Source organism: Salmo salar, chromosome 29 (assembly GCF_965601325.2).
Source record: "Salmo salar chromosome 29, fSalSal1, whole genome shotgun sequence".
Taxonomy (NCBI): Eukaryota; Metazoa; Chordata; class Actinopteri; order Salmoniformes; family Salmonidae; genus Salmo; species Salmo salar.
The window spans coordinates 13,899,795-13,919,962 of record NC_138319.1 but is presented as its reverse complement, the minus strand read 5'-3'; the positions used below and the strand labels follow the sequence as shown (position 1 = coordinate 13,919,962).

Sequence of the window (20,168 nt, the reverse complement as noted above, 5' to 3'; positions counted from 1 at the left end):
TATTAAAGTATCTTTACTTTTACTCAACTTTGACAATTGGGTACTTTTTCCACCACTGGGTGCAGGTCAATAGGAGACATGGAGAGACACCCACCTGTGGTCCCACCGGGTAGGCGGGGTGACACTGTCCCAGCTGACTCTGTTCTGACGGGCTGCTGCTGGCATCAGACTGGACAGAGCCATCACGGGCTCCTGAAGTAGAGAAAGATAGAGGGGGAGGGAGAGAGAGAGATGTTAATCCACTATAACATTGAAACAATCATGCCCAAAAAAAACATCCACACGCAGACATAGCCAGCTGTGATCACACAGCCCCGAGTACGGAGGGGAGAGGATTTTGTGTTAAAGTGATATATCAATAACCGCTGCGGCACCGTTCACAATCAGCGCTGAATAAACCACCCGCCAGCTGAGAGTCTCATTGATGTGAGGATGATGCTTACCAGGCAGCCGCTCCCCCGACGGCCTCGATTACAGCTGAGGGATGAGAGATGGAGGGCCACATAAACTGTGGGGCCCGGCCCTGCATTATTCCCACATTTACATTGTTGAGTATCATCACCCATCTAACCCCCCTTCCCCCTTGTACCAGAAGACAGCCTGTGGCTATGAGACACAATTAGACCTGTTTCCTACAGTATGAGGCCACGGCGGAGCAAGGAGGAGCACATCCGACAGGGACATGATAATAAGCCTGGCCTGCTGTGTGATGTGACGGCAGGAGAGAAAACAAAACCACTCAGGGTGGGTGGGCGGTGAGACACAGGCCCTGTGTCCCAAATGGCACCCTATTCCCTATGTAGGGCACTACTTTTGACCGGGGCCCATAGCGCACCATTTGGGACACAGGACACGGACTGTTAAAACATGGACCCTCGCTCTCAGCATCTCTCAACAGCTCATGCGCATCTCAGACCTCGGTCATCATGTGTGATGACGTGCTTTGATAGAAAAGTCCCTTGCCACTATAGTACAGTTTTTATAGGTCCCTTCTGCCTAGCTGTTGTAACTTTTATACTGTAGATAAACCATGAAACTATTCACCAAAAGTATATTCCTTCAGATAGTTCAATGATAAACTATTTGCTTTTATACCATATGGGCTAACTTGTATAACGTCCATCTTTGCCAAAAGTCAAGAACATTGATCACAGGTCAAAAGAAGTCATCAATACAGAGGTCTCGGCATATTGATATTTTCTCTAAATGCAGCCATACGTCAATGGTAGGCTACTATACAACTCTTTCAATGTATTGTACAACAGATTAAAACTCACTTTCCACAAAAAAATTGAATTCAAGTTGGTAAAAGAAGTAAACAAATCAAGGAAAGTAGGAAAGCGAGTGGGAGAGTTCTAGAGAAAGCGAAAGAACGTGAATACACTTGTGTATCCCTTTTCAATTTGAGCAAGTTACAAGAAGAAAAATATATCTAAAACAATCACTGCATCAAAGTTTGACCTTTGTATTACTGAAGGCTTTACTGTCAAGATGTGGTTGCTGGTTGGTTGTGTGGGACTGGGAAGGTTACAAATTTGCGCATTACTTCCAAAACTCCACTCTGCCATCCAAAATCATCTCATCTTTACATAAACTCCACTCTGCCATCCAAAATCATCTCATCTTTACATAAACTCCAAATAATTGGTGAATGGCATGACCCATCAAATGAACCTTAAGCATTTGATGCTTGATTTAATTGCCCTGGGGGACAAGCCTGCATTTTGAGCTGGTTTCTACCTCTGGCTCACTGGGCCTGCGTCTTGATATTGGTCCACATAAACCCAAGCTTGTCAACCCTGCAGTCACTTAACATTAGACAGTGCAGTTTCTTACCAATTTTACCCATTATGGGTCAAACATAGCCCAACCCCAATGCCTTTAATTATTGAAGGGAAGAAAAAACCATTTTGAAGACAAAGGCTTTGGATTTGGACAGCAGAAACCTAGTCTCATCCTAACACCGGGGCAAACATTTCAAAAGAGGTTATCATAAGCGCAAGATGATGAGCTTAGTTTAGGGTTTCTCACTGATAAGATATATGACGTCAATTCAACCATTTCTTCTGACTTGATCTAATGTCTTTGAAGCCAAGTTTCTTCATATAACGACAACCGGAATTCACAAGTCAATCGAGGATCTCATTCATATTTGGGAATCCATTAGGCATTACTCAATAGCCACACTAGTTTCCAAACAATTTCGACAACTACAAGCACGCATATCATCAAATGTCATATCAAAGAATGGCACAAAAAAAAACGACAGTGGAATTGTACATTGAACACTGGCAGCAGTTCATCTCATTAGCATATATCCATTCCGTCTCAATATCAGAGATGAAATAAACAGCGGCTTGACTATGGCATCCACCCCTAATCAGAGGGATCACTCTGCTCTATTATTGATGAACGAATGAAAGTTTACAGCATGGCAATACCATCAATAAGTAATGAACGTAGTTGGTGTAGTGAATAATATATTCCATTTGATAAGCAGCGCAGAGGGCTATGGCTTATTAAATAACTGCTGTATGCCTTTCATTGCGTCATCTCGCAATAATTTTAGCGGGATGTTAAGAGAAAGCTTGATCTGCCTGCAAATATCTGTGACGTAAACACGTTGAGCTCTGGGAAAGGAATCGATAATAAATGAATGTACATGCACATCTTTTCCCTAAGGTGTTGGTCGTGATTTCTTTGACAAAATTAAAACGCTGACAGGAGAAATATCTTGGGAGTCCATCTTCAATTATCTTTTATTACTAGGTTCTTTGTTATTTTAACCAGTTTATATAATGTGAAGGTTTCTTTAAGTGGATTCCCTTTTGGACAGTAACACTGGACTGACAACAGCAATAATGACACTTGGAATGATAAAATGTTTGCTGAAATAATGTTTTATACGTATTTTCTCCTTATACGTTAATACAATTTTATACTTAGACTGAAGTAATTCCTTCACTATTTTATGCACAAAAATCCAGAAAACATCAATGTGTTCACATTTCATTTTGAATTGGTAAACTCTCTTTGGTACACTTTTCCCAGCATTGCAGCACATAGACCTCAAATTGAACTTAAGAGCTTAATGATTGTTATTATAAAATACAATTTCTCAACTCTGTTATTTGTGCTGATTTAACACAACAGAATAACCCCAAACTATCTCCCATATAGCCTAACCCCTGTCATCTCTTCTAAACTACAACAATAATGATTCCTATATCAGTGATCGGTGGCTTATGGTGTGGAAATATTCCCAATATCTGACACTAAATAAATTATCTTGCATTGATCACCTAAGTGGCGACTGGAGAGCCACGTTCAATGCCCACACAGGGCAGGGGGTTTGTATATGGGGTGCAAAGAGCTGCATTTAATTGACGTCATCCGCGGCTCGTCTCAATACAGAGTGCTGCCCCAAGCACAACACCACACAAAACAATTAGTCCGCATTTCATAAAGCAATCAGTATACCATCTACTCTAATGCAACAACTGCTTTATCCATTGACCATGTGAATGACATGGGTGTTATTGAAGGCTTTGTGTCCGAGTTAGCTTTCACCCCACTGCATTTATGAATCAATTTTTGTCCATAAAAGAAGCGTTAACACTTAAGCTATTTTAGTGGCGATGCATTATAAGCTGTCAAATATAGGAGAGAGCGCCACGGTAACGATTCAGGCTTTTCAAAATCAACCAGCCCATAAACTCCCCAACCCCCCTTTTTTAGTAATGGCTCTTTTCAAAAAGCTGGGCTGAGGGCATGTTGTTTCGTTATATAGCTGTTCTCATTGAGATGTAATATGCAGGTTGACGTTTATTGGGATGAATCTTGTCCTGGAGGCAGAGCTGAGTGATTTCTAGATGGGCCAGCGGCAAAGTCAAAATTGGCTAGACAAACTGTGCCTTTGGTCTTCATTTAAGGTTAGCACTTTGATTAAGGTTAGGGTTAGGGTTAAGGTTAGGGTTAGGTTTAAAATCCGATTTTATGACTTCGTTGCTGTGCCATCTAGTGGCTACCCTGCAGAGCTGCCTCCAGTACACGAGTCATCCTAATAAATGACAACGTGCATTTAATATATCAACAACAACAATTACTAAACGTATCTCAAAAACGGTTTATTCCCCCTCCATATTTATTATTCATGCTTTTTTTCTACTATTAAATATCAACACAATATCGACATTCAAAAGAAAACACATTTGTGCATTCTTATCATACAGTTTCTATTTGCTATGGAAATGTGGGTTTTTGTTCCTTATTGTTAAGCGCTAAACAAATGAGAGTGAAAGCCCAGGCTGCAGGAATCAATAGAGATTCACTGATGATGGGGGTCAGGGCATCATACTGGGCCAAAGAAATGACAAGTCACATCATACACAAGGTTTAATTCTATCAATACCAGACCAATTGTGCTGGATTGTTTGGCCATTGATTCCACTAATGCTTCTGAAATGCCTGACACGGCATAGCTTTTATGGTATTGGCACAAACACAAGTTTACTACACACAGGAGCGAAAGAGGGAGAGGAGGAGAGAGAGAGAGAGAGTTTCCTATTCCCCAGTAAGTCATACTGCATTATATCTGAAAATACTGTACATAAGAGAAGGGACAGTACTGCATAGTGCCCTGGATTTACAGTGGTTTAAATGGACACATACAATTAGATTTTTGATTTGTCAATAACTCAGCCATCTTTCGATCAATCCCTTAGCTTTTCTCAAACTAGGTTAAGACACGCACCATTGGCCTACGTTCCAAACGTCGGAAGCCTTTTTAAACCTCAAATACACTACACGTTTGACATTTCCTGTGTTGCAGGAACGTTGTCCTGCAAAAGGGTGATCAAATACGTCTGTAGCATTGTTCTGTCTTTCATTGAGCACACCAAAGCCCTCAACAATAACCCAGAGGATAATGTTCTGCCAATAACCTCTGGGTCCTCTTTATTAGATGGCTCCCTGAGGATGAGCAGGAAAGTAATACTCTGTTTAGAGACCCTCAGAGGAGAGGCTGGCTGGTTATACGTCAATAGCGTTTTTGGAGTCGGAACACACCAGACATTGACTGTTGAGTGGCTGCCTGTAATACCATTAGCTGCATTATCGTACACTAGAGCCTGGAGAGCTGTCATTTCCTTAATTAAGGGCCCAGCGCAGGGGCTTGGTGGTCAGGGGCCGAGCCAGTCTCTCTGGGCCCCTTATATTAATGGTTGATTTCTGCTGGAGCAGCAAGGAGCTCCAGACCCTACAGGCAAAAATATCAAATTCATTCATTATTCCACCAAGAAGTGGAATTATGGAGTCAAGGTATTACACGGGAAGCAAAGTAAAGCACATGGCAGTGTGGATTGGATTTTTCACCTCAGCAGTTCTTCAGCCACTTCTGGAGTCAGTAATTACAGGACCACCAGAGAACATGGGATGTGGGGGGGGGGGGGGGGGGGGGGGGGGGGTATATAGACTGACTAGTCTGTCTTTCCATTAAGAAATTATTACAGGGTAAAAACAACGTTTTTGAAGTGTAGACCCCCCCTGTTGCAGCTCAGTGTAGTTATTGGTCATCGTTAGTATGTAAATGCAACTGATAACAGGGAAGTCGCATCCTCCCATAGTTATCCTCTCTTACATGGCCATGGGTCTTCCTCCAACAGGAAGTGCTCTCGGCCTGCTCTTACCTGCCTCTCCTCCTGCATTGAAGTGGACCAGGAGCCAAGCAGACTGGAGAGCACAAGTGGGACAGGATGAGGTCAATTGGAGAGAAGGGGTAATGCTCATCTCAAAGGTTAAGAAGGAGAGGGTGTGATGAAGAGTGAGAGAGACGGGGGGGGGGGGTGGAGAGGAGGAAGAGGGGGAGAGTTGGAGCATTTGTGCAGGCAGCTCTCAGGGGAGCGGAACACTTTGCACATGAGTACATCTGTTGCGGTCCATTCTCCTCATTCCCCAAGCAATGTCAACCTGATTACCTCAGGGTTGAAAGAGACCAATAACAATCCCAAATTATTCCTCATCCTTTTATGGTCATCAGTGCAGCATGGACGGTGAAATCAGGGCCTGCCTGAGAGAGCTGTAAGCCTGTTAGGAGAGCTGGGGAATGCTGAGGTGCCTCCCTTCCTATTGATGGGAGCCTCTTCTGAAATTACTTAAATTATATTTGTGGTAAATAGGATTCAGCCTGATCTGGTGCCCCCTTCATCGTCACGCCAGAGGGTTTCTCTTTAACCATGGCTCGCTGTCTGGATCTCAATCCAACGTGTTTTCCTGTCACAAACAAAGTAATTTGTGGAGTAATATGTCTTCATGTTCAAATTAGCAAATAAGTGATTCATCATTATATGCAATTCATTTCAAAAGTACTCTACATGACCAAAACTATGTGGACACTAGGGCTGTTGCAGTGACCGTATTACCGCCACACCGGTGGTCACGAGTCATGAAGGCAGTCAGATTCCATATGACCATTTAATCACAGGTGATTAGGCTTCTCCAAGCTTTGATGTGGCTGCTGGTCATTAGTAGTCTACCAAATTTGCTAACTGCCTGGTACTCAGCACTCTATTGACCCTCTAATCACTCTGACATCAATGCAAATGAAATCAAAAATCACATCAAACACTTCTTGAGAGCCCATGAGCTCAAGTTGCGCAACATTTCTATAGGCTATGCAATTGCGTGAGAAAACAGAGTGATGGCCTTTACTAAAAAGAGGAGGATCCCATCAGTTTTCTATAGACTAGGTCTACTATATTTATTTCTCAACTTTCCTAATATTAAGCACATTGCTTATATTTAAAACAGGAGTATTGCATACCTGGCTGGCATGAAAACGAACCACAGGAAAAGCGTCCTCCATTCGCTATTTAAGTGCATAGATTAAATGTATTTTTTCCCCGCAGCCCCTGTTTCAATACAGGTGCATGATAATTGTCCATTCTAAATCAAAACAAATATCACACATATATTGTTAAGTATATGTAAAGACAAGATTAAATCAAGAATAGTCTGATGGGTGACAATATTAGCCTATTACTTGTGAATTATATATTATCACTTGTGAATGATGCCCAGAATAAGAAACAATGCCTTTTTGTTGTTGTTGACTTTTTCGAATCATAGTGGCACACCTCATGTAGCCTAGCCCATAGGTCTATATGTTTTGATAAGGTTTGTATCACAACTAAAGTGGCCAAATAAATTCCTAAAATTAAGTACATTAATGCGCTTTACAAGGGCTGTAGAGCATAACTTGCATATATAAACAGCGCGTGAGTTTCAAGTTTGGGGTAGATAATTTTCACCATAAAAATGCACCTTCATAATAAAAGCATTACATGCATAATTGCATTTGCGGTCACTTTTAATAGTGGTGTTTTCCGCTAAATGGTACAGGCTTACAGCCTACTTCCATGTGCCCATTGCTGTGCTTATAATGTGAAGATATAGCCTCATAGTTTATCAACATTTTAAGCTAAACGTTCTGATCTGTTGCATCAGCTACATTGCTTAACATTTTTTGAGGGATGCTAGTGGTTGTATTAATTTGGGATCTATCGCATCCCACCACTGTCCCTGACTAAGTTTGGAATATTTATTTCTTGCACAGAATAGAATAGGTCGACTTTTGTACTATGGGGGATAGTAGAATGACATAGGCTAGTGCTTTTGCTGTTCATTAGGCCTAATCATCTTGTTAGCAGATGAAAAGTAAACGTGGACAGTTCTTTCAATATCTTCAATATGCACGTCGGAATTGGATAAGGACTCTTGCAGTTGCATCCCCAGTGTGTCTGTCTTCACTTGTAGCCTGTGAGAAAGAGCTGATTACGTGATAGAGTCACATCATGTAGCCCAACATTTGTAGAAGAACTAAAGTTACATTAATAACTCTAAATTAAGCATATAGGAATAAATATTTATTTGGTAACCGCTCAACACATGTGCGCATTCCCTCAAACAGTTTGGAGAAAATCTCCTTTCTATTTTATTCAGCTTTGTTAAATTCTATTCTTCATACTATAAAATAATGCCACGGAATTCTAAGCAAATCTTGTCTGCTAAATGAACTAGTGTAGCCCACAGCCATTTGGAATAGCCAGATCAGGACTTAACATAAGGACAACTTAGAGTATGCTATTCTGTTCTTCTGAAATACACTACATTTTCTTAATATCATGCTTCTTTAGACCTGTCTAAAATAAATATTGGAGTTATGGTGAAGTTGTATGCTATATTACATGGATTTATTAGACTTTTTAAAATGTAGATGTTCCAAAGGTCTGAATCAGTGGCTTGTAGGCTATGTGTGGAAGCCAGGAGATGCTAAATGTGTTTATGTTAATTAACAGGCAATTACCGCGAGACCGACAGTTATTTGCTAAAAAATCACCGGCTGACAAAATTTTCTGACCGCCACAGCCCTAGTGGACACCTGCTCGTCGAACATCTAGTTCCAAAATCATGGGCATTAATATGGAGTTGGTTCCCCTTTTGTGGTAACAGCCTCCACTATTCTGGGAAGGCTTTCTACTAGATGTTGGAACATTGCTGCGGGGACTTGCTTCCATTCAGCCACAAGAGCATTAGGGAGTTGGGCACTGATGTTGGGCGATTAGGCCTGGCTCGCAGGGGTTGAGGTCAGGGCTTTCTTCCACACCGATCTCGACAAACAACTTCTGTATGGACCTCGTTTTGTGCACGGGGGCATTGTCATGTTGAAACAGGAAAGGGCCTTCCTCAAACTGTTGCCACAAAGTTGGAAGCACAGAATGGTCTAGAATGTCATTGTATGCTGTAAGATTTCCCTTCACTGGAACTAAGGGGCCTAGCCCGAACAGCCCCAGACCATTATTCCTCCTCCACCAAACTTTACAGTTGGCACTATGCATTGGGACAGGTAGGGATCTCTTGGCATCCACCAAACCCAGTGATTCATCACTCCAGAGAACGTGTTTCCACTGCTCCAGAGTCCAATGGCAGTGAGCTTTACACCACTCAAGCTGACGCTTGGCTTTGCGCATGTTGATCTTAGCTGCTCGGCTGCTCGGCCATGGAAAACCATTTCATGAAGCTCCAGAAGCAGTTTGCAACTCGGTAGTGAGTGTTGCAACCGAGGGCAGATTATTTTTTTCGCGCTACACGTTTCAGTACTCGGCGGTCCCGTTCTGTGAACTTGTGTGGTCTACCACTCCACGGCAGAGCCGTTGTTGCTCCTAGACGTTTACACTTCACAATAACAGCACTTACAGTTGCCGGGGCAGCTCTAGCAGGGCAGAAATGTGACGAACTGACTTGTTGGAAATGTGGTATCCTGTGACGGTGCCACTTTGAAAGTCACCGAGCTCTTCAGTAAGGCCATTCTACTGCCAATGTTTGTCTATGGAGATTGCGTGGCTGTGTGCTCTATTTTATACCCCTGTCAGCAACGGGTGTGGCTGAAATAGCCGAATCCACGAATTTGAATGGGTGTCCACATAATTTTGTATATATAGTGTATCAAAGAAAGAAACAGTGATATCTATGTGAACTGTTCACAACCCTTACATTACTGTAGGCAGAAAATGTAGAATATACGGTGAACTCACCGCGTCCAAAGAGCGGCCGCTTGTCAACCTGCGTTGCATCTGGCCAAATGAGAGCAGTGGCAGAACAATTAAGAGGCAGCCGGTGGCGTCTGTGGGTGGAGACTGGGCAGGGGGGCAACTAGACACCCACATATCACGCTTGACACATCAGCCTCGGGCCCTCAGGCTATCCTACACTAATGCTGTCCCACTTTCTGCCCCCTGTCCCACAGAGCTTCTGTTCCCCCCCCCCCCCCCCCCCCGATACTCTGCCTCCACATCGCCCACTCTCATAACGGTATCATAATAATGGATTACACTGCTACTGTGCAGCATCTATCATCCCACAATCACAGAAAGTGCTCCAGTCTGCATAGGAGTCTATCTCACCTCAATCCCCAGCAATGTGAAGCAGGGTGCTAACCTCCAAATGAGGATTTATACAACTCACTATTAGTCAGGGGGTGACACGGTGAAAATGCAAAGTTCTGCAATGTTTTAGCTATATAGATTCTATGGGCATAACAACAAACATGGTGAAGGGGCGGTGGGGGGGGGCAGAACCGACCCTCCATTCTCTCGAACAAGAATTTCCACAGTACACAACATTCTCATAGTGCCGTCACGCTGTGGAGGGAGGGGAACGTACGGGATCGTCTATTGCTTTGAAGCCCGTAACTCCATTTCCCAAGAAAAGAAGCATCACAATGTTATTTCACATCCTCAGATATGAAGGGGGGGGGAACATAATAACTTCTCGATAGCCTGGATCTCGACTGCCCTATACCCCCCCCCCCCCAACCCCTCCCCTACACCCCCGCCTCCTCCACACACCCTTTTCTCTTCCCTCAATCTTTGGTTTCAAAGGAAGCGAATCAGCCAGAAGGACAGAAGGTTATGCATTAGTACTGGTCATTGCTCAAAGAACGAGCGCTATAAATAATAAAGGGTTGTGAAGGACACATGGGCTTGGATGGATCTCTGGTTCACGCCGCACAAGTCAAAGACAACATTGTAATTTCCATTCCCTGCTTCAATTATTTCCCAACATCAACGACCGTGTCAACGCCAAGGAGTTGTGACGTTTCTTTGTTCGTCCAACATGAAGAGCTTTTCGATATTGTTTATGGAAACTAGACTATGCAATACATATTTCTTTGAAAAGTATTCTTTCCCCCTAAAAAAGCCAGAGTATGGTGAGAACAGAATAAAGTGTATTATAGTATTCATTACATTTCCTTTGCCACTGGCAAAGTGCCCTCAATGTAATTTGCTTTACGATATTTATTTGTACAGCAACGCAAAGGTTAACAATTCATTTCTACTGTATCTGCACAGTATATTCAACAGATCATAATGTCAGTCACTTGGAAGTGCTCAGTGTCACTATGAATGTAATCTACATGACTGGAGTTTTTATGTGTAAAACAGATGACCTTCTCTCCGTGTCCATCTCCATCTTCCTTATTTTCTCCTTGTTCCTCAATGCTATCTGATCTGTGATGGTAAAGATAGGGAAGATAGCCCACGGGAGCTCCGGGCGCATTAGAGAATGTATTATACCTGCTTTATAGGCATGCAGCTGAAATCCTCCTAATGAGATCCACCTCCCGGAGAGAAAGAGAGAGAGAGAGAGAGAGAGTCCTACTCCCTTTCTTCCTCTCCTTTATCCTAGTCTCTTTAACTTTACTGAGCTGGTCCCATTCACACACTGTGTCTCTACCACTTCATTACTTAACCCGAGCACAGCAGAACATTACAGGCCTCTTTGCATTAGCAAGCAGCCAAACACACCCCCCCCCCCAGTCACTCGCCCTGCTCACTAAGCTGATTACACAAAAATAATAGGTGCGGAGGGCTGCCTCCAGCAGTGTGTGTCTTTGTGTTTATGCAGAAGAGTGAAAGGCAGGTTGAAGGAGACAAGGGGATGAGGAAGTGGGAGATAAGTGAGTGATGGTATGAAATGAAATACATGCTGATCCTAATAAGAAAAAAAAGTTTCTTCCTGGTGATAACCATATTTTTATACTGGCGTATCAACTACCACTTCGGTAATCCAAATCATTTAAATTATTTCAGTGAGGTACTGTACAGTAGCTGCCAGAGTGTAAAAAAGCATAAATATATGTTCTTATTACGAAATACAACAAATGAAGAGATGTAGGGTATTATACAGTAGTCTGTCTAGACCTTTTCTTCGGAATGACCTCCAATCGCATGCATCAATAGAAGATTCCTTTTTCTCTCCTCTTTTTAGTCTGTAGGTGACCTTTCTGAAAATGTTCCTCCATTTTGGTAGAATCGGTATAAGTGCAGGCCATTTCATGTAAACAGTAAGTGTATGAAATGAGTGGCCCTGTCGTTCCAGCCAGGCTCTATTTGACAGCATGATGATAGAAGCGTCACATCCTTGGGAGAGTAAATGCAAACTGACAAGAGATGAGCCTTTGGTTGCGGAATATAATACCCGAATTGTGCTCCGAGTGCCTTATTATCTTGTCTGCTGGTGTTTGAAAGGGGGAGATTTGCTTGAGAGGGGAAGACAGAAACTGTACACAGCCACGCCATCTCGCCCCCACGGGGGGAGAAATAGCGCGGCTTCCTAACCACAGCTTTCGCAACCTAATGTCCATTTTTCCTAGGCAATAAATACATGTCATCAGGATGTTGTGGTGCCTCATGGCTTCTGCTAGCTGGAGTGGAAGGCTATTTGCACAACCGTGAGAAATGAGCTTTTAAAAAAAACGTGTGAAACCATTTCACCAGTGAAGGGAGCATGGCTGGGTGTGTGGTAGGCAAACATTACTCCCAATGACATTGTCTATCAGTGCTTCCTGAGCACTCAACCGAGCCCGAGAACACCCGGACCGTACACACCTTCACTTCAATCAACTTTTTTTTTGCAGCAGCAGCAATCAGAAATTTGTACTTATCCACTTAACTGTCAAAAATTCTATTAAAGCCAAAAGCAGCACTCTACTCTATACAAAACAGTTCATCACAAAATAACCCGGCTGAACCTGAACTCGCTCGCTGTGTTGACGCCGTCAGAAAGAGTCACTGAATGTCATTCTCATACTTTTTCTGCTATTTTCCTCTGCTGCCTCTCAACCCACTATAGCTCATAGCCACCTAGGAGAACATAGGCGCTTTCAGCCATACAGTCTCCAAGGACATGCTTTTGTTGACCGCTGCATGGATATTTTCAAGAGCATGGTGTGAAACCATATTGTGTAGGTTTTGACAAACGCCTCTATCATTGTGTACAATGAGGACGACCCAGCGGTACGATTTTTAACAATGAGGACGCAATAATGCAGAACTGATTTTTCTTTCCCAGGAGGATTTTTATGTCCAAGTGGCGATAAAGAGCTGGTGAACTGTACAATATCTACAAAATCAAATAAACAGGATGATGAACCAAAGGGTCGAACTAAACCTAATTAAATAGAGCTCTTAAAAGAAAAACTCTGGCTTCAAATACACTTGTTAACCCGGCAGCATGATGACCTTTAACCTGTTCCTGTCTGTCAGTCAAACAAAGAAATTTGTTTAAATAAGGGGAAAGGGGACACTAAAACGTGTCTTCCGCATTTAACCCAACCCGTCTGAATCAGTGATGTGCGGGGGGGACTGCCTTAATCGACACCCACGTAATCGGCACCGGGGAGCAGTTGTTGTTGGGGGTTGACTGCCTTGCTCAAGGGCAGAACGGCAGATTTCTCCATCTTGCCGGCTCTGGGATTTGAACCAGTGACCTTTCGGTTACTGGCCCAACGCTCTTAACCACTATCCATCACGCATCTGACCAATGGGAACATTACATTTCACCTCATGATCAATTAACGTTCAGAAGCATGAATTACAATCGAAATATCTTCAGATTATACACATACTCGAAGGTCCCCACAGGCAAATCCTACGTCCGCACTCCCCGTAACTCTCGAAAACTCTATGCCTTCTTCAATCGCCACAGTTGACCGTCGCATCTACAACCAGGAAATGTACCTCTTCAATAAACAAGGATGAACAAGGTAATTGTTAAACAATTATTTTAGCTTAACCTTAACGTTTTAATGGTTAAACGTGATCACATGTTCGTTGTACCATCTGATCGCTGCATGCCTGCATAGAAAGGGAAATGTTTGGCAACGCACCACAAGAGGTTTTGCACACTGAAACCAATCTCCATAACCCTGTTTACAGGTGATCAACAATCAAAAGGACATCACCTATCCACACATTATTACAATTAATACATGTGCTTTTCTCAATTAATAGTAGACTTAATCACTGTCTGGTTATTCATAAGGCCTGTCTTTAGCTTAGGTGACAGAGGGCATAGGATAATCGTCACATGTAGGCTACATTGACCCCACCCACCAAAGTAATGATAAAAATGACACACAAAAATCTGAAACTTTCCTTTGCTGTTCTGGGTTAAATCATCAACGAACATTGTGAAGAGTTGCGTCACAAAAAGTTTGGAAGTCCATCAACAGCAAATAATATTGTGGATTTTGTCTAATATGTTAGGTTGGTGGCTTGGGACTTCTTAACCAAATCAAAAGTATCTGAAATGACTCCTATTAGTAGCTTAATAACCATTATCCAGAAGGGGTTTGTTCACAGTACATATGGAATCCTGAGTAATAGTGTTGAGATACATGGACAATCATAGCTTGGCTAATAAACTGGGGTCAAAATGTAACACAATCTTAAGAGTCAGGATTTCTCTCAACATCCCACAATTTCTTTACTTGGACACATAAAACTACACAACAATACATCGGAGAGGGAAACGCCGGAGCATTGGACATCCACATACATGATCAAACATTTAAACAACAACTTGGAGACTTCATTATATTTTTTCCTGATGAAGAAATTCAAAGTATAAGCAATCTCCTTAATAAAACCTGCACATTTATAAAAGTTTGCTTCGGCCATCGTAAAGAGATACGTATCCATCCTCAACCTAGAGTACATGCCTCTGTAGTCTATGGCAAAGGGGACTAAAGGAGGCTGATAAGATAGCATGGAGTCTCCATACCTCACACTCTCATATCCGCACCAAGGTAGCACTGCACTCTACACCCTCTAAAAACGGAGGATAGTACTGTAACATAGGCTAAACATGCATAAACAAACGTGTGCACAAAGGTACAGTACAACCTTGGCTTAACATGACACTTTTTCTTGTTTGTGAGCGGCAACCATCCTCCTGTCATCCACTTTGCCCTGTGGCCTGCAGTTAAGGGAGCAGTGCTGCTTCGTGAGAGGAGTTGAGCTACCTATCCCTCTCTCTCGCTCTCTCTCCCCCTCTCTTTCTCTCTCTCTCTCTCTTTCTCTCTCGTTCATCTCCTGACTGTAGCGAGCAAGGAGGCTGGGTAGCCTGGCAACCACATGTCCTGACTGCCTCTATGCTGTGCCAAGTCTCCGGAGAGGAGCAGTGGTTCTGAGGGCACACCCCAGGCACAGCCTACGGGCAGAGTCATGCCTTCCTCCATCAGCCCCACAAGAGACACCAGGGCAACTCAGGCCAGTCACATATCAAGACATCCTCTACCAAAACACACCACTGTATTTATAACAGGTGACAGCAGGTGAATTTACATGAATTGCAAAATGATAACAGTTATGTTAAATACACTATTATAAGAATAACAACTGCCATTTAAGAAAAGTGCATTGCAATATGAAGGATGTAATTTCTCATTTAGAAAATATTTTTTTTATCATTGTAGTCTGTTCAGCAGAAATGGTCTATAATTGAATGTGTGTGTGTGAGAGAGAGATACAGAAATAAAGGGAGGGAGAGAGAGAGAGAGAACAAACAAACATGGACTAATGGGCTTCAGCTGTTATCAGGAGTCTGAAGGTGAAGTGAAAGAAGGCTTGATGCTTATTACAGAAAATTGTAACAGTGTTGAGATGAATGAGTTACCTGTTACCCTAGTCTCTGTGTTGGAGAGCCCTGGGATATCCTAAAAAATTCATTTGAATGACAGCTGGAGCCGTACACTGATCAGGACGTGAGGCTGTTTGGATAACCTTCCCCCAAAAAAATATTTCTCAGAAGTTCAGCCAAGTGGTGCTTTGTGGCAACAACAGAACACAACACTGTCAGGCTACACACAATCGTCACCTTGCACCACTCACTTGTCTAGTCCCAAAACACACAACCTGTACAGACACACAAACACACACCATACAGTACCTGGCTACTGTACGCTTTATCATAACGGGATAGCTGTCGTCTGATGCATTATTCATTTAGCAATAACCAATGCCTCTCTCGTCTTTCTACGTCCAATGTAACACTGCCTTGTTTATGATTCGTGTTACAGGTAGACTGTTAGAGCATCGCTCCTCTTGGGCACCAATGATTTTGGAGGACGTCACCAGCAATGGGTTGTTCCAGATGTTATTTGTACTAATGAGTGTAAGCGATTTCATGTACTTGATCATTAGAATTCATCCAAAAGGAGATTAGCCCTGATTATACATTGATTATTAGAAACTCAACTTATTTTTAACGTGATATATTTGTATTTCTGGCAGCAGGTAGCACACATAAATTAGAAAAGATAGCATCTCTTTTAGCATTATCATAACGCCTCCAAGTCTTAGCACTGAGTGCAGTACATCTATGTAGAGGGTTGTAACACACCTGCTCAATGTTTTTACTCAGGAAGCGCACCCCTTTCCCTTAACTAACACGTATGGGGGAGAAAGTCACAATACTACCAAATAAAAAACATCATGACATGTAAAAGTAAATGAGATGTAAAAATTGTATGTATTGTTGTGCTGACAGTGTTTCAATAGAAAAGGAGTTAATAAGGTACTGTAGCTAAGTGCAGGCCAAATGCAGAATCCAAATGTTTTTTTTGAAATATATTTTGTGTGTATTGTATGAGTATAATGGTGAGAATAATACATTAATGTTTTTCTGTTTTTCTGGTATAATCTGAGCTCGAGGTAGCCTACGCTCTGTTGCCACCTATAAACCCACATCTAACCTTACACATACATTATTGTGAGGCCAAATAGAATCATCTACAATTATGCCATTTGGTGACTGCACTCTTCTCGTCAGAGTCCGTGTGTACATATTTGGTATTTGTTCATTTGGTACTACTTTTTCATAGGATGTTTATGTTACAGAACAATATGTATCTTTGTTGTATTACTATAATACTATCATTAGTATGTTTATAATGTGGTACGTTAATATGAGTATGTATTTTCCTACCAATATAGTCACGTATAAGTAGTACTGTAGTAGTGTGTATCAATATTATCTGTAAGACACAATTCAGTTTGTTTTCTTTCGTGAAAACATATCAAATCCATTATCTTGTAATTCCACAAGTTCGCCTATCTCTTCAGACCACTAAAAGCCTCTCTGCACACGCATACATTTACTGTAATTTGAAGGGGGTTTATGGAATTTGAGTCAATCTTTTACACTGATGTCCATGGGTATTTTCAGAAATAGACGTATTACATCCTTAACGGCTGAGTACTGACTCATAACCTTAAAAGCGTGTTCAGATGTGTACTAAGTCTAAAAGTACTGTACCATGAAATAGCCTTTGATGAAAGCACAGAGTAAAATGTTGTCTTAAATAGACCACATCACACTTGCAGTACAGGCTAACAAAAAAAGTCAACTTTAGCCTCTCCATGGCATACAATAAGGGTTCTATTAGCTCATTTAATTAAAACATTCAAATTGCAATGCCTGAGAGAATTGGTAGAAGAAGAAAAAAAAGTATGCCTATGTGGTGCCTTTTTGAAAAGCAGAAATGCATATCTTAGATCCATATTACCATATCAATGTTGGAATCGCTACATGTTTTTTTATTAACCATACTATGATGGCACCAAACATTTATTGAGTGATCATTTGGTGTAAATAAGGATTAGTGAGTGACTGAATGTATTTTGAATTATTTTTGTGACCGCATTGACTAAAAACTGAATGCCAATACTTCCATCAAAAAGGATCTGAGCAAAATCCAAAACAAACAAGTTGAAATAATTGAGGTAGTGTATAAGCTTTACTTTGAGGCTGAATCTACATGTTACAGCAGTCAATATTAGACATAGTGTTATGACCTTTATAGTTTCATTATAAAACGTGTTTGAATCTCATTAGACCTATTGATTCATTGTTATGACCTAGGATTAAATTAGACTGCCTGGATAAGTAAATTAGTTTAACTAAAAAAATATTAATTAACTTGGTCACAACTGTAATTGAACCTGAACATGAAATAAATAAGAGAGATGGATAAATACACATTTTCTATCTGTTAAAATGACATCCATTTCTTGCTAATTAGTATCTCTTGATATTGTAAGTGGGATTTGAATGTAATTCCCTATAAGAGCTATAGGCCATTTTCCAACAATTATTCATTTGACCATCATTTCAATGTCTAAATTGCTAATGTTATATTAAGTGATTTAAATGTGTTTACTGTATATACTTTTAATAAATATAAATTAATCTTCATACCGTTATTTGCCATTGGACTACAAAAAACGTTTGTTAGTTGCTTACATATTAATACATTGGGATGATACACCACTGCAGAGATAATCAAGCACAAGCACATTTCACAAACCAAAACCAAAGCCAGAGATCCTCACCACTTGCTCAATTCATAGGAATTTTTTCCCCCTGATACAATATAGCCTAACATTCTCTCTAATTTGGCATATTTTGTCACAACGTTCACACTTTTCACTTTCACACAAGCAACAAAATATAAAACGCCACGTTCCAAGACATAGGCTGCATTTACACAGGCAGCCCAATTCTGATTTTTTTTTCTCTCACTAATTGGTCTTTTGACCTGTCAGATCAGCTCTCAGAAAGATCTGATGTAAAAAGATCTGATGGGATTGGTCAAAAGACCAATTAGTGGGAAAATGAAAGAATTGGGCTGCCTGTGTAAACGCAGCCATAGATGCTTATTTTCAAAGTTATGAAAGGAAGGGTCACTTGTCACAAATATTTTCGTCTGTCCTACCAATCTAATCTATGTAAACTCTACAAACGCTAATTCCTAAATGTGTATGCCTATGCCTAAAGGCACATTGGAACTCCAAGTGTGATATTTGAATAATCACCTAAACTTAAACTTCTCAAGATAAACTTCTCAAGATAAATCAATTAATCAATTAACACAAGACTCATAACAAAATACCAACCCGTTTATAGTATGACTTCACTTATATTTCCAGTGAAAAAAGTCATGAAGACATAATGAACATGTAAAACACCACATCACCTGAAAACTCACCTAAATAACTTGTCTTCTACAATACTACAACTCAGGCAACCAACCCTATTGCATCCACCTCTTTCCCGAATCCCTGCACCTCAACTTAGTTAGTTAGGTCTATCACAGTCTTCTAGCACCTGCTCCAGCAGCACCTGGTCTCAGACACCCCTATCCAACACACACAGAAGCAGAGCATTCCCCTGGCCTCTCGTGCCACGACCGGTCCCCGAAGGGAGAGGAGAGACCGAGAGCTGTCCTGTCCATGGACTCACCATAGAGCTTGTTGGGAATGTCCTCTCTGTCCCTGGCCTCGGAGGACAGGAGCAGGGACTCGTCGTTGAGCTCGCTATCTGGGGTGGCCGCTTTGTCCTCGGCCCGGAGTTCCGCCACGCTCATCTCGCTGCGCAGGGAGAGCAGCGGCTTGCTCAGCTGCCCTGTAATCATCGGATCGTGGAAGGGAGCTGGGGAGCCCAGGTGGGGAATACAATAGAACAACGTGGTTAGATTTGCCTCGCAGCACACTATTCTACACCGGCTTGTTCTCTCTGTCTACCCCCCCATTCACTCTCCCCTTCTCTCTATCCCGGTGTCTCCCCTCTATTGCTCACTCATCTCTCTCTCTCTCTCCCGCCTTTCCCCTCCCTCTCTCTCTCTCTCTCTCTCTCTCTCTCTAGCGCTGTCTCTTGTATCTGAGACTGGTGCTCCCGCTGATATTGCTGGCTGCAGCCTGCCCAGTGAAGAGCGGTTAAGGTTCGTATGGCTTTGCCATGATACCTTTCAGCCTTAAAGGTTCTCCACACCTCTCCAGGCTCGATAATACCAACAGAACAGACGTGTCACAATTTAATCATTACACTCATCCTGTACACGCATACTGTACCTAGAAATTAAATTGCTAAAGATGTATCTGCTATTACAAAAAAAAAAAAAAATCTATGTAGACAGTTTATTCATTTCTACAGAGGTAAAGCCTGCATGATACTTTCAGTAAGAGCAAGAAGTCAAAGGTGTCATTATTCTTAAGCATTAGTCAGAGGCAACCAGTGAACGATTAAGGCCTCTTCCAATCAAGAGCTGGAATAGATCACAGGCATATGATAGCTCCTCCCCAAATTACGTTTTGAAATTCCAATGTCTCACATTTTACAAAAACAAAAACCACCATAAACTGGAGGGAATTAGAATGACTGTCAATGAATTATTAACAAAGTAATGTACAGTGTAATGAAGTAACCTGGCTAATTACTGATGTGCAACTATCTAAAAGTGCACAAAATAAATAAACAAACAAAAAGCA

The 20,168-nt window shown here is 41.7% G+C and overlaps 1 protein-coding gene across 2 annotated transcripts in view; it reads right to left on the bottom strand.

The window, feature by feature from the left end:
* Window positions 1-19,518, bottom strand: part of LOC106590158 (POU domain, class 6, transcription factor 2) — a 92,336-nt gene extending 72,818 nt beyond the window's left edge. For both annotated transcript variants that reach the window (XM_014180821.3, XM_014180822.3), the window contains exons 1-2: window positions 19,144-19,518; window positions 95-192 (exon numbers count right to left, since the gene is read on the bottom strand). In XM_014180821.3, coding sequence (XP_014036296.1) covers window positions 95-192; window positions 19,144-19,315 — 270 coding nt within the window. In that variant the 5' untranslated portion in view covers window positions 19,316-19,518. The remainder of the gene's footprint in view (window positions 1-94; window positions 193-19,143) is intronic.
* Between the last annotated feature and the right edge of the window lie 650 nt (window positions 19,519-20,168).